This window comes from Pomacea canaliculata, linkage group LG10, assembly GCF_003073045.1.
Source record: "Pomacea canaliculata isolate SZHN2017 linkage group LG10, ASM307304v1, whole genome shotgun sequence".
NCBI lineage: Eukaryota > Metazoa > Mollusca > Gastropoda > Architaenioglossa > Ampullariidae > Pomacea > Pomacea canaliculata.
This window is the reverse complement of record NC_037599.1, coordinates 23,082,116-23,098,382: the sequence shown is the minus strand read 5'-3', so window position 1 is coordinate 23,098,382 and position 16,267 is coordinate 23,082,116. Positions and strand designations below refer to the sequence as shown.

Sequence of the window (16,267 nt, the reverse complement as noted above, 5' to 3'; positions counted from 1 at the left end):
TGTTTGTGTGAGAGAGTGAGTGTATATATACAATTCATGAATTGTATACAAATAACATACTAGTCCATGCAAAATCAAAATATGACTTTATTTACATTTATATAGTATCACAGACAATTTAAAAAAAAACAAAAACAGATGTCTCACAAATTTATGTCACTACACACATCCTTTGTCTTTCCCCGAGATCCTCTTACTACAATTTAAGTCACATTACTTCTCTTGCTTTTTTTTTCCTTTTCCTTGTTTTCTCCTTATTTCCTTTAACTACCTTTCCTATTCAAAACATTTAAACCATATGGCACATAAAAATATCCATTCTGTTAATATTGTGCTTCAGCTTGAATACTTCTCCAGCTGAGTACCTGGATGGTGTCCATTAAATACTGCACCCCAACAAAACATGATAAACACATCATGAAAACTAAAAATACCTTATTTGCAGTGAGGTTTCCAAGGCACCTTTGATGTTTTTGGATGAAATTTTCAATCACAACTACAGTTTTGACAGCACTGCTACTTGTGGGTCGTAAAGTATGTGTGTGTGGATTGTTTTGTTTTGTTTTGTTTTTTCATGCAGCCTTGACAAATCCACTGTTCCATGCATATTTTTAGTGACCAGTTTCTTTGTCAGAAGGCCATGCAGATTTTGATTATTGCACATTTGATTAATGATGAGGAAAGGAATAAACAGCCACAGTTCCTGAAAGTCTGGCACCCCTGGAACTGTGTAGTGCTGTGACTAAGACCTGCAACTGAAAAGCAAAACCACAAACCATATTTCAGTTTAAACTAATTTTTCAAAATAGATTAGTGACAGTGGAAGGTAAAGAACATGATTACTGATTCTATCTTCACAGCTATAAAGTGCTGGCTCATCTTGAGACAGGCAAGAGCCTCCTAATAGCCCCCTCCCCTTCTCTCTCATGCACACAAACAACAAATGCCCTCTCACCCATCCTGTGCCTACTAAGCCATAACAAAAGGGAGATAACTGATTTTGCTAATCAAGCATAACTCCACAAAACGCACATTGAATGTCAAACAAATCAACATGGAAAACTTAATTAGAGAATAATAAGCTCATACTGGATATAGTACGACCACAACAATGGGCTACTAATAATAGAGCAGTTTATTCAAGCTGTGACCTCCCGAAGAGTAGTTACCAAAACCATCATGTTCTCTGACATGATGTCCTTCATGGAAGTTCACAGCATCAAATGTTTGATAGATTTTTGTGCTGCCTTAATCAGATCCCAGCTAAATGAAATACAGAAAACAGAATTTTCAGCTGTATTTACCTGTGTTTTACTCTTGACAACAGCAAACTGAGATCCTAGTCTTGCTCTGTCCTCTCCAAAGGTAAGTTCTATGGATGCCTAACATGACAAAGATGTTTGTTCCCATGTATACCTAGACCTGGAGCTAGCTATAATGTTTAATTGGATAAAATTGTGCCACAGCTATAAAACATTATTAAGTTTACTGCAGGTCTTATAAAGATACAGCAAAAGTTAAAAATGGAATAAATAATCACCAACACCAACAAATATCACAAAAAATTATTTCTGACAGTTTTGATAGCTGCAAATTAAGCAAATATGTGATATAATCTGAAATATATGTCCTAACAATTTTTCATTTGAATTATCTTTCAAGTCTGCCATGAAAAGCTTGAAATAAACTCATCATTTTTTCTGCACATTTCAGCATCACGTGTGTGTTTAAGTGAAACATGGTTTTCTGAAAAATCAGAGAGTATGAAAAACTCACACTTTGAGCTGGACATGGCTTTACCAGAGAAGATGGAAGACAGTGAAAAGTGGCATTGTTTCCCCGAGGAAATGTTTTTCCACCAAGGAATATATAAACTCCTCCTTCTTCACCTGCCTCACAGGAAAATAAAATAAATGAATTATAGATCTGCATGAATCAAATTAGATTTGCATGCATCCCACATAACTATACATACATGTTACTGAAACATGACGCTTAAGTATATTATCAAACAAATGAAAGTATCACAAGTACACATACAGAAATACTAAAACATTTTCTTTTAATTTTGGTGCCAACAGTTTTGTTAAAGTGGTACCTATCTCCTCTCCCTTGCTGCCTTTTGTTTCCCCAGCACTCTACAGGCCACCTATCAGTTTAACAGCTCGGGAAAGTCAACTTTTCTACACATTTGCTAAACCAGCTAATGTGTGTGACTTCCCTGGACTTAACGATTTAATTCCCTGTATGCCTTAATAGTCACCATGAAACACCCTTCATGAACTTGTCAAAGGACTTTATGCCTAAGCATGTTATGGACTTTCTGCCTGAATAAGCAACAATAAACTCATATACAAACAGAAAACCCACTATCACTCTCAAACACTTGTGGAGAAATTGAGAAGTCAAACCTGCACACACTACTGTGAACTGTATAAATGATATAGGTATAGTACAATACTCTGCTCATCAAAGGGACTATCCACCACAGCATGTTACTCCAGGTTATACTTTTTAAACAGGTCACAGCACATGCATTTTTAACACCACATGGCTGCACTAATGTAAAAGATGCATTGAAGTATAATGAGCCTCTGAAATTCGTCACCTGCATGAATTTCTTCTGTGATGTCTTCAGTCCTGAATGGGGCTCCCAAAAGGAGGTCATCATAGCCATCATCATTCACGTCAGCAAACTGAAGATGTTTAATTCATTCATCAGTAAAATTGCCCTAACATGGGTAAGTAATTAGTTACGTTACCCTGGGAGAAAAACTTACTCCTAATTCAAGAGTAGGTGATGTTACCTAACCAATCAGCATATAGCTGGAATTCCTGAAAAAGGGCGACAATGCACATGTATTATTTGTAATAATAATAATGGCTATTTGTAATGCGCAGCACCACAAAAAAGACAGACCCCACTAACTGCGCAGACCAGCAATGATAAATGAACAGATAGTGGACAATGAGATATGTTCAGGCACAGAATGTAAAGCAATGGATAAAGGTATGAAGGATACTGTAAACAGTTGGAGCTGTACTTGATGGTTACCACGACAGACAGTATTACAAATGAGTTAGGGATAGTATTTCAGTGATAGTACTTTGTGAACAGATATGTTTTCAGAGAGCATTTGAATATAGCCTTGTAGTCCGAGTGGTGAAAGTGACTTATTTGGTCAAGGAAACTTCAAATGTTAAAAAAAAAATTTTTAAAGCAAGCAAGAAGCTGCCAACAACTGAAGTTATTCATTTTGATCAAATGATGTTCCTCAAGCAAGTATTAGATGGATAAAATATTAATTTATTTTCATTCAGTAACAAAATGACCAATGGAAAAAAAGTTTAAGGGCACCATGTTGATTACGAGACTCAATTTCATTTTATTATCATGTCTGCAACCCACAGATTATTATTTTTTTTTTTTTAATTGTGTACTAAGTAATTTGGTATCATAGCATATGCCCACCATTAGGTTTAGTCTAGAAACATTCTGTGTTCCCTGCAGTTGAACTAAATCCATCATGATCTTAGCCTTATTAAACTCCCATGGGAGATTATTTACAGAGGACTCTTCCACTAAATTACTGGCTGGTAAAAATAATTTGGGGAGGCTTAACATGAGTATTTTAATGCAAGGGTTTAGCCGCTATCTGCAGGTAGCTGATTTACCAAGTTACTAGGAAGTGTAGCAGGCTGAGTAAACATGATTTGTAAATACAAGCCGAAGCTGATGAATCAATGAGCAAACACTCAAGCTGTGATAAACCTAGTGAATATGTTAAACATGTTTTCTGGTGATTAATATTGCTTAATATTATATATATATTGCAGCATACCATAACTTTGCCACCAAAGTTGCTGGATCGGCGATCTCCGCTGAATGTTGTAATAAGATGAGCGCCATCAGAAAGGTTGAAGAGCTGCACAACCCCTGCCTGTGTGAAAGTCCAAGGTACGTTGTCCACAGATCCCAGCACATCTGTAAGTAATGATGTCATGGGTAGTGCATATAGACTAAAAACCAAATCAAAATCTGCAATCCATTTGCAGTTACCCCACTAGACAATTTCTAAATCTATAATGTCTTTTTTCCCATTTACAATAACCCTCTATGATTTAGAAATACTGCATAATGATTAAATTTATTTTTCAAAATGCAGCCTTCAAAAAAACAGATAAAGTGACAAAAATAATGAGGATGAGGGTCTCTTCAAGCTGCACCTACAAAAAAGAGGAGACAACTAAGATTTTAAAAAAAACTTACACTTTAAATAAGATAATCAAAAGTGAAAAACAAACTTGCTCAGTTTCATGAAAAAAATTTCAAAAATTGTGCTCACCTCTGCCAACAGCTCCAGCTGCCATAATGATCCCTCCATCAGGATAAGGTTTTCCAATGGCTATTGAGGTTCCCATGGAATCCATTTCTTGTTCTCCTCTCATCTGGGTGACAAGTGTTGGTACCTGGCCATTTCTGACTGTAAACACATTGACTTGACCAAGACTCTGGGTGTCATTGTTTGTAAAGCTGCAGTTAGTCCTGGAAAAAAATTGGTGTTATTAAGAGCAGTTTATCACACAGTGAAATTTAAATTATAAATATGATGGAAATTTTGCTTCATTCAGTATATGCAATGCTATTCAAGGATTTTTTTTTGTATCAAAGCAGGACATTTTTGTGTTTGTTTGAAGTAAAATTTGCCTTTGCCAAATATGTCTTTCATACTTCACTCATACTCATCTGCAACAATGGTTATTCATTAAAAAAAATAAATCCGGCTGTAACTAAATACTGCTCTTATGATGTTATTTACATACACATGAGTACTTCTGCTCTCATGGTTGATTGGGTTATTTATTAAGAAAGTGCTTTGGCAGTTTCCCACTATTGGTGGTGAGAGATGTAACGGGGGTGGGGGGGAGAGAGATGTGGTGAAGGAAACCAGAGTACCCGGAGAAAACTCCCGACGCCACTCACTGCTGTTGTGACAAGTGATTGTTTTAACCACTACACTAATGGGCGCCTTTCTGCTCTCATGATGTTATTTACAAACACATTTACTAAGCGATTTCAAAATGAAAATTAGTCCACACATGTAAATATGAGTCATATTTTTAACTGGTCCCCAAATATAACACTAACAAAAATATAACAAAAATAATGCACCTATTGTCATAAAAGATATATTTTAAGTAAATATAATATAGCTACACATTACACAGAGTCCGTTTTAGGGTTGACTGATGTTTAGTGGGTACACCTCTCACTGTGCAGATAATGGGAGACAATCTTACATCATCATCAAAAGCATCATCTGTTTATCAATTGTTACATCTGTTGTACTATTTAAAACATTTGTTGAAGCTCTACTCAAATAAAAAATTAATGAAGAGCCCACTCACAGAATGCAGTGACGAAGGCCTGGCTCTGTCACTAACAGCCACTTTACACCATCTGTGCCTTCATAACCGGAGACATCATGGCCAAACCAGCTGTAATTCTGTCAAATGTATTAGTTTAGGGGGAATCACCTATTGGTCAGATTTACGCAACTATTTTGGCTAGCATAAAAGACATCTTGGCAAGAGACATAAGTGTATTAAGTGCACACACATATTTAATGACATGCTTGCATGCATATATGCCCACACACATACACACAAATTAACTTGGACACAACTTGCATTAACAATGGCATAAATGCACATTTGCTTATTTACTGCCTCTCATTTGCGCATGAGATGTCACATGCATGTACACACTCTGATACAAAGATATACTTGTAGCACTCTAGTAGTGTACTAAGTTGTGTCTTTGCTTGTAGAGGGTAGGGATTGAACAGCTCCCAGGATTGTCCCTTTCTCACGCCGGCTGTGTGCATAATAGCCGGCCTTGAACTGCCTACCCGTGGCTACTGGTGACTGGACCTATTGTTACACCAGAAGTTATGAAGTTGCCTGAGCCACTTGGGGAGACCATGACCATCAGGGCAGGGTTGGGGGGGTTGAGAAAGGTCATGAGACTGTGGGAAAAGGGGGTGGATAGTTCTGGAATGTTCGAAGATAGAATAAGTAATGTAGCTTTACAGTTTAGAGGTGCTTTTTAGTTTGGAAGTGAGAGTGGAGAGACGGCAGGCTAGCCTCCGAGTGAAACTCTGAATAAAATCTACAGTTGTGCAAGAATTTCGATCTTTGTTGTGTTCTTGTACGACTAGCCCACCCCTACGTAGCCATCAGGGACTGACATGTTGGTTACGTACTGTTTAAAGAAGAGACAATAAATGAACACATAAAATACAATAAGAGTGAAATTAGACCTGACTTCCTGTCTGAAGCCAAAATGCTTGCTCAATGCTGATATTTGCAAAGTATCCTGTAATTAAAAAGAGAATGCTATTACATTACCTTTAACCCATCAAAAACTTCAGTAACAGAAACTTATTTGCAAAATCATATTTGTGACCACAGTATGATTTTTTTTAAGCTAGCACTTTGCATTTATTAATATGCAGTTTCACATATTTTTTGTAGTTGGACATCGTTCTTCAGTGGCACAGAGCAAATAATTTACTAAACCTGGAGAATAGCTTTCTTCAGTTTCTGATCTCTGCCATGGATTGGTCAAATTCAACATCAGAATGTTTTGTAACCTTTTACTATCTCTTTCCCTTCTTTTTTATACCCAAGAAAAGGCTAAATAAAAACATATCCCATAAACATATTCAATACTCTAGTACCTGTAGGTTTCATCAACTGGTCTATTGTGTTACAGCTATAAAATACTGAAGGTTGCTCCTTTAATACTAATCTTTAGTCAAGAATGAATGAATGTGTGTGCGCATGTACATGCGCCTGAGATATCAATTATTTTTTCTAATATTTTCTTCCTTTTTCTTTGTTAAAGATCACTCCATCTGCTATTTCACTGCAGCTAAACTGGGAATAACACAAATATTTACCTATGTACTTCTTATTAGAAAGAAGCACTGCTACTAATCCTCGCTGGTCTCCCTTGTGTCCTGAGAATGAAGAGCTTACTAGAAGATCAGGATAGCCATCCCCATTAAAATCCAAAGTGCTTAAAGATGTACCAAGTGTACAGAACTTCTCCTGAAATCAAGAGACTTGAGTTTTACTCCTTGAGAAGCACAACTAAATGTTTAAGAAATCAGGATCCAAGATGTTACCATCCCAAAAGATGTCTTTACCTCGTTAACAGTGAGACAAAGATTTTGCATTAAAGAAAAAAAAAAAAACCCATAAAAAGAATTATCAACAATTATGTAATCTTTGTAGTGTTAATTCTTCTGCATGTATTAGCTACATGCACTGTGTGATCCCTGAACTCCAAAAAGTCTAACAACAGTGCAGACTACATGAAAAAAACCCAGTGCTCATGCTGCATACCCACCTCACACCATACTGTCATGTTGTGCACAAATGTTCTTTGTCCATTCCCATAGTACACCAACACGGCTCCCTGTTAAAAAAGTATGGTTACATCTAGTTAACCAAGCAACAAACTAGGATGCTTAACTTCTGCTCTAGGGTATTGAATCTCCCACATCATGTTCAACTAAACAGCATCTCAACGTTGTTCTTAACAGGGCAAAGTGCCGAAGCATCAAAACCTTTAAACTCTCCTAAAGACCCATAGCACTGGCAAATGTATTGATAAACAAGCATGGACTTATCATCATGCCGATCAAAGTTTCAGTGCCCTGAACATTTGTCCCCAAACCATAAGGTTCCTGTGACCTTTACATACAGCTTTACCAGATTTGCTCAAACCTTCAATGACATTTGTCCAGTTAAGAAATTCCAGAAAGAACTCATAAAATACATCTAAAGCAAACAGAATATCCTTAAACTTACTGCATATGTCTAAGGCACAGTATATGTCTAAAGCACTTACAGAATATGTCAGCAGATCAGATCCCACACTGGGAGCTCCTACAGCAATGTCAAGGTGGCCATCCTGATTAATGTCTAGCACTACCAGTGATGCTCCAAACCGTCCGTGAGCCTGATGATATTAGATAGATCATCAGCTTCAAACAAGACAGAAATATGGATACACTGAAGGGGGGAAAGCACAACAGATAGTGTCAAATTAAAAGCAAACTGCATGCCCATAAAAATTTACACACTGCACATTTCAACAGCTGCTTACGTTTGCTGGACCAGAAAGTACTATATCAGCATAGTAGTTCAAGTCAAGGTTAGTAGATGGAAGACCTTTATCACTTCCTGCAAGTTAAAAGAAAAGGGGCCTGTTAATGGATATTAACTATTTTTATGTACTTCAGTAGGTCTTCCTTTTGAAAAAAACGTGTAAAATCTGGGTTTAGTTCTCAAATTTCTGAGCAAATTCTTCCTCATGCATATCTCTGAAAACTGACATTTTTATTGGGAACAGAAATGAAAATCATATCATTTTTTAAGGCTACAGGCTTGAGACATCTGGAAACACATGCTAATGTGGCATTCCAATGTCCTACAATAACTTTACAGTTCTAATTTTTTTCTGTTCCCAGATGAGAATACTGACATTCAGTGACTTGCATCTCATGAAAGAATGAGGTCTGAGAAAATGAAATTCTGTAATGACTTAAAACTACAGTCTGGTAACCTTACATATTTTCTTAATCAAATATCAATTATAACCCAGCCTGCAAAACTAGTGGTGGACCCCACTACACACCCAAGTTGGGCCCACTGCTACCCCACTAGTTTTGCAGGCTGGGAATGTTCAATTAACCAAGTCTGTTTCATTTGTATTGTCTGGTGCTGAGCAAATCTTACCATGCTGATGATAGGAAGAAGACAGATGAAAGAGAAAAAAAAGGAATCATCTTGTTCAAATGATCATTTTGTTCCAAAACTGCAGATTTCTTTCTTTCTTCTAACTCCTCTAATTCTTTGTGCATCTAATGTCCAACACTTTGTTTATCCTGCAATTCAGGAGATACTCACCAAAAACAATAAAGACAGCACCATTTTGCACACCACTGCTGCTGTTGCACCCTGGTGCTCCTATTATGACATCGTCATTGCCATCAACATCTAAGTCACCCACAGCAATAGACCTGTACAAAAAACAGGAATCTTGTGAATGCACTTTATGTGATTTGCCACATTTGGGTGACACACAAATTTGTGTGTTCACTTTGTATTGTGTTCAATAAATACTTTACCATCAAATCACGTTACATGTACAGCATACAGATCTATTCATCTATGTCTCTAAAAGGGATTAATCAGGATCAACATCAAGGCTTTCCCCACACAGAAGCTAGCCCTAAGATAAGTGAGGATTCTAACACTTCAATTCCATATGACTGTAAGGTCACAGGATTACCTTTAACTTTTATTGAGTAGGTAATTTATTGGATGGTTCTCTGCCAATAAAATAGATCAAGCCTGGTAAAAATTGCAGACAGCATGTTAGAACAAATAAAACAGAAGTGACCACAGAATTTACTGAGTTGATAAATAAACTTGGGAAGTACTATGGTACAAAATTGTGTTGTTGATTTCATAATCTGAGACTAACAGATGCCACAAAAAATGAAACTGAACTTTTCGGTTGATGTTTGCCTTTGTTCTTCCTTTATGTTAAATTAAATCAATCATCCCTTAGTTTTCCAAAAATGGGTCATTTTGTTTCTGAATGAGAATCAATTTTTTGTCTATTATTTGCATCATCTGCTTAGAATGAATAAATTGGATTTTATGGAGTTTCTTGTTTGTTGTTTTCTATCTTTATGCTTCTTTCAGATGAACAATCCCACCCTTTTTTTTTTGGAAGGGGGGGAGTGGGGATTCCCATTATGCCAGTTAAGAATTTAACTTTACATGCTCAGTGGATCATGAAAATATGGAGACAGTTTGTCTGGCTATCTATATCCACTGGTTCCATAAGCAAATTAAGGCGATTTTACCCCTTGGTAAATTATCGATGCCCATGAATACAAACTCTGGTGTGTCAAAGTGACAACTGTATTTATGGCTTGACCCTGCTTACCAGCCAAGTTTAGCGTATGTGCTGTTAATGGTGTACAGTGCATCTGGACTACGCTGGGTTGGTGTGGTTAGTGACTTTTGCATCTTAGCTTTTGATATTTTTTGCTTCTTTTCCTCTTGCAGTGCCATCTGAAAGTATCAACAGATATTTGGGTAATACACATTAACAGGTATAAGTCACATACACACATTGTATATATTCATTTTATCATAAACATACATACATATGAGCAGGGCCGTGCTTAGGGGCAGGCGGACGAGGCATCTGCCTAGGGCCCCGCGCTATTGACGAACGTTACAAATAAATTAATCGTAGGCTTATGTTGTAATGTGTATCAGCGTGCTGTCAATGATAAAAGACGAGATATCCCTGAGGAAAAAAGTGACTTTAGATCCCAACTAAAACCGTGTGATCGTGGCGTGAGGGCCCCGCACATGCCCTTTGCCTCGGGCCCCGCGGGGGCTAAGAACGGGCCTGCATATGAGTGCATAAAATTATATGCACATACTGTCAGTGTAGGTGCAGGGGATAGTAAGATCCCACGTAGGTGCTTCTTGATGATGACATCATCACTTTCCACACTTTTGTGCCTCCTTTTCAGGGAATAGGTCTTTATTTCTGGTTTTATGCTGAGTTGTTTTTCATGGAGAAAACTGGAGTCACAGTTGATGAAGACGGGATTAGTGTTAAGGTAACATACCCTGTAAATGGGGAAAAAAAAGGTCACACTTTATGAAGACTGGATTAGTGTTCAGGTAACATATGCTGTAAAGGGGAACAAAAAATAACATACACTTAATGCACACAGAAAATATAAAACACAAAGTACATTTATGTGTTACATCTATCTCTCTCTCAACACACACAGATGCATGTAGCATCAAGGTTAGGCAATCATTCATGCAAGCTCACATTTATATTTGCATGCATGCACGCATGATAAATACTTGAATCAACATACAAACAACACCCATGCACATATATACACAGCTATGCAAAAATGCACTATTTACCCTGTGCCAGCCTCCAACATGTAAGCAACCTTCTGCCATGTGTTTTCTGTCCACACTGACATGTCATCTATCCCACCCAAGAAGTAATCACTCAGTTGAGACAGCATAAATGGAGACTTTACAGCAATATATGGGTACAGCTAAGACCAAAAAAAATTATTTTTACAGTGATCAGACAATGCAGCACATGACATTAAAAAATGGAAACCAATGTAACCAAATTTTATTACTTAAAGCTAAAAATGCACATTAAAATAACACTTCCTTTAACAGAAATGAAATTGTAAGTTACTGCTGTGATGAGACTTTCTTAAATGAGAATAAATTTGAATACTTAGAAATCAGGCCATTCATCACAACAATTAGCAATCATGCTATAATGTTTGTGTGTTTGTGATGTCTCCCTTACCTTAGCCATAGCAAGCTTTTCACCCAACCTGTTAATACAAAAATTGCATTTGTTATGACATTTTGTTTCTGGCTGTAAAATGTTATGAGTGAACGTTGTTCCCACAATGTTTAACAACAATACATATATTAATGCAGACTCTTATTTTCTAACATACATCATTTAGCAGTCACCAACCTGTCTGCACACACTTTAGGTGATAAGAATATAACTTGCATGTTTTATGCACACAAAGGAAGGGAGATGCTACAGAAAATAATTTGAACAGTTACAACCAGGATTTCTTACAGACTTTCCACTGCCCATGACTTTCATCACTCTCTTTATTATTTACAGAAATGTGAAGTCTTTGCAGAAAAAAAGAGATATTACATAAATAACTTTTTGTCTGCACTAAAGTATCTACATTTTAATTTAACATATATATAAATTCTTATGCCGAACAAAAGATGAATATTGTCTCACCTTTCAGCATATAACTCTGCTGTACAGGACACAATAACATCACGTGGCAGGCGTGTGGTTCCATACAGTTCTATGTAGATAGCAAACAAATCATCCACAGGAACATACCTGCATTTATTTCAATAGAAAGCAGGCTGTTACTTATTATACCTCTTCTCATTTAATATCTAAACATGCTAGTAACTGGACTAAGTTAAAAGGCAATTATTCAAAATCGTGAAAAACTTACCATTCTGTGAAATATGGCATGTATGTCATATCAAACTCAAACTGTGCTAGGACATCACCACCTGAATCAAAACAATGATGGCACAAATCAGTGAAAAGCATGCAACACACTGGGTATCATGTTGACAACCAATAAGGCAGGAATTTCTGTCTGGTGAATGTAGAAGGCCAAGTCAAATGGAATTCAGTGAAAGGCTATTTTTTGTTGTTGTTTTACTGTCATTCTTCTCACTCCTACCACAAGTACTGCCATTATCAATGTTATCATTATCGCCACCACAACAACCTCTGCTATCCTGCTCATCCTGTTTTGTTTGACTACATGAATGGACATAACTGTCCTAGTTTATAACACAGGTGAGATAATTTTTGTTCTTTCTATTTAAGAAATATCAAAAGCATTTATTCAAATATAACTAAAAGTCCATTAGACTGCATATTTCTTTAAAAAAAAAAATGTCCCAATAATACAGGCAACTCGCTGCTTTGCCATGATATAGCCTTAGTTGCTGGCTCTGGATAAAACAGTAATGTCCCTCCCCACCACCTCACTCCCACCTACATAGGCATTTTGCAGAACTGTGGTTCTTGGTCAACTTTCCCATTTGTTCTGATGGTTTCCAATCAAGATCTTTTCCGTAGGGGAGTGCTTGCTATCAGCATAGAACATCAGTAGGCCCAAGACTTCCTATAAGGGCATATCTGTATATCTATAGGAACATGTAAGTACTATTCCTATTTTATTATATATGACTTTTCATCTAGTCATTTAATAAAAGAAATTCATGCTCACCATAGTCACCAACAGAATGGGCTGCATCAAAAATGCCATGGAAGTTGAGCTGAAAGCAAGAAATCTGTATTATATGGCTAGATGGACATGTGTACACATACACAACCATACACACAAACATATGCATACATACATCTACATCAGCACACATGCACACTCTTAAAACGTGCATGCAGTCTCTGTCTCTCTCACTAATTTCTTTCCACTTTTCTGCTGGTAATAAGAGCAATAACGAAATAGTCGATTACATTTATGAAACTGATGAGGTATGTATTTAAATCATCCTTCAAGTTTAGTAAGTTATATATATATATGTAACATATGAGTGAATGTGTATATTCATACATGTGCTGTATTAATATGTAATTAACATATATGAATAAAAATATACAAATTAAATTAAATGTTAAATTAACGCATTCATCTAGATAATGTCTAAATATCCATCACAGGTATGTACTGTTGTACACGTTAGACATTTTTCTGTCGACCGCTCGATCGAACCCTCTCGCCATATGGCCTCAGTTGCTGGCATGGCGAAAAACACAATCACTTGAAACTGACAGTGCTGGATACCATTCCTTTTTACATTATGCATCATTGGCTCAAAGCTGTTTGAAGGCGCTCCTGGGGCCATTCTCTGTCCATTTTCCCTTGTATGCATGTGTTGTTTTTTTTCAGTTTTATTTTGGTGCAAAACTTCAGGATTAATTGTTCAAGTTTTCTTATTTCTAAGAATACCATAGACACTGACAGCAGCCATAGCTTGCAAGAATCCTTGCTGGATGCCTAGACTGTGCCACAGAACGTCTGCAACTTGATGTGAAACCACACCCAGAAGAAACACAACAAGCTTCTCTGTTGCCTGCACAGTATAGACATAAGCACTTAGGGTTTCATAATGTACTGCCAGTTTTCTCAAATGTAGAATAAGTCATGAGAACAATTAAAATATAAGACACTGTACAAAACTTTCATGACGTGTCCCACCCACCATAGCCTGGAAACCCATATACCTTAGCCACTCATCCATTCAAACACAGGGGTCAAATGTAACTAAATGAAGTCATACTAAAAATTACAAATAACTTGCCAGATCCCAAGGAGGCGGGTACTTGGAGCGGATATAATTGATGGTAGCATTCATAAATGGTGTCCAGTGTGTGTCTTCTGCTATGTCATGGTACTTTCCTGCAATAAACCCAAAACTTTATTCTCTTTCAGTGTTACTCATGCAATAGATCTCTGAAGTTTATCTCTAAGGCTACACAGAGTATCACTTTCCTTTGAAGGTGTTTTCAAGGCATATAAAAAGCAAAAGCAAACAAGGTATTATTTTCTGTCAGCCAAAAGTGCTATTTCTTCGCCTTCAGAACAGATCACTACTTAGCCCTCCTTGCATTTTTTATGTTAAGAGATCATTTATTTATCGTATCCCTTTATTGCATGCAGTAGAGACTAAAACATTAATACTAGATGATATTGCTGATGACATTTAAAAAAAACTATCTCTGGACATCTGACAGTCAATGCAAGTGTAAAAAAGCAACTGCATGCTAAGCAATCGACTGTAATTACTAACAGCAAGCATGTCAAACTAGGAAAATTTACCATTTGCACAAATATCTGGGTAATAAGCATCAGGATAGGGACTTCCTGCCTGGAGGGCATCCTGGTGTTTAAGAAGCAGCTGAAAACCAAATACACAAAAATAGATCTTTCCTATCCAAAACTTATCAATGCCAAACAACTATATGTCTTAGAAACTTCAAATAGTTGAAGCTTAATTTCATTTGATATTAAAATCTAAAGGTAATGCAGCAGGCTCAGCCACAAAATTTTTTTACTGTAGGTTTGATGGAATTTTTTTCCCTGTCATCATAATTAGCACACTGAAACACCACTCATCCTCTGGCTGCCTCCTGGAACACAAGCCTGCATGCGTTAATCAATTTTTTTTTTTTTTTTTTTTTTTTTTTTTGACCTGTTCGATCATTGTTTGCTCAACATTTCTTGTTGTTCTTTACATCATTCTTCAGATTCTAAGTGTTCTTATTAAATAAGGCAGCTGTCAGATTGGCAGACTGTATGTCTTACCCACCTCTTGAATCTTCAAATTTTCTGCATATTTTGAGTGAAAGTAGTCTTGTGCGCGGTGACCTTATAACAGAAAATAAAAAGCAAATAACAAAAATAAATGCAAGTGTCCATGTTTCTCATTTTTATTCTTTTGACATTCTTTCACTTGTTTAATCTGTTCGGTTTGACCCATCAGAGTGTATTTTATGTATAATGACATGTACAGTACGTGTAAACGCCCAAGATCAAAGTCAAGATAGTGATCTTTAATTAATTAAAATAATTTATTAAGCATCCATCATTGCATATAAGATAAAGTTACAGGAAAGACCCCTACGGTCCTACACATCATAAATAGTGTTAATCCATATGTCAGCCAATGTGTGCAGCTGATCTACTGGTATTTGCATGCTTTGGGGTACTGGAGTGCGAAGATGGAAGACCATAGTACATGTACGTGTATGAGTTAATAATGTATAGTTTATTGTATACGCGATTGCTTTTGCTCTGTATGTCTGTAACTATTCCTAGGGAACAACTATTCGATCTGTTCTTCGGTGTTCTACGGTAGAACCATGGACTAGTTCGTGGTAGAACCGATCGACCTATCCTCTCTCCCCCATTTCCACCCACCCCGTTAGCAATAAGCACTATAACATTTAAATCTTAGTTTTTTATGCAAATTTTCAAACCAGGACATTGTACAATTTTCTTAATCTAGAATAAATATCTTTATAGTACGTAATATGTTTAAATTTCATACTTATTTCCGTGTGTATTGCTGGTCCGCAGCATTTAATCTGGGACACAAATGAAAACAAGAAAGTAATGTAAACAAAAAACCATCCAGCAAGTTGTCCTGCCATTGTCCTGTCAAGTGATCTGTGACACAGTCACATGACACAGACTAATCTCTACACATCTAATGATGAACATGCACCGGCAGTTACTTCTACGTGAGGAAGGGGACAGGTCATTTCGCCCCAAGACCATTTCGTCCTACAGAAAGTCAATTCGCCCCAGTTAGGTCCGAACAGTCAAATTGTCCCAAGCCCAAAAGATGAATTGATCACCGATGAAACAAGTAGCTATTAACGTCAAATACTACTAAAAGAGCCATATGTTATTAGAACAATATAATATGCAAGCTCAGCTGCCTATTTTAACAGAACCATGCGAATAAGTTTAACGAAATGGGACGAAATGGCTTTTGCAGTGGGGCGAAATGACCGACACATCCTACAAGG

General features: G+C 36.8%; 1 protein-coding gene across 1 annotated transcript; it reads right to left on the bottom strand.

Moving 5' to 3' along the window:
• Positions 1 to 69: 69 nt before the first annotated feature.
• LOC112573356 (phosphatidylinositol-glycan-specific phospholipase D-like) lies at positions 70 to 16,258 on the bottom strand. The gene is made up of 25 exons (XM_025253647.1): positions 15,784 to 16,258; positions 15,043 to 15,101; positions 14,553 to 14,631; positions 14,035 to 14,132; positions 13,696 to 13,806; positions 12,942 to 12,990; positions 12,150 to 12,210; positions 11,921 to 12,028; positions 11,456 to 11,483; positions 11,047 to 11,186; positions 10,542 to 10,734; positions 10,034 to 10,161; positions 8,983 to 9,095; positions 8,180 to 8,256; positions 7,922 to 8,032; positions 7,418 to 7,486; positions 6,966 to 7,116; positions 6,324 to 6,379; positions 5,410 to 5,507; positions 4,347 to 4,546; positions 3,843 to 3,985; positions 2,609 to 2,696; positions 1,777 to 1,889; positions 1,305 to 1,382; positions 70 to 755 (listed from the first exon to the last, which is right to left on the bottom strand). Exons 1-25 carry the CDS (start codon positions 15,884 to 15,886, stop codon positions 669 to 671), a joined length of 2,541 nt encoding a protein of 846 aa, XP_025109432.1. The 5' UTR covers positions 15,887 to 16,258; the 3' UTR covers positions 70 to 668.
• Positions 16,259 to 16,267: the final 9 nt, after the last annotated feature.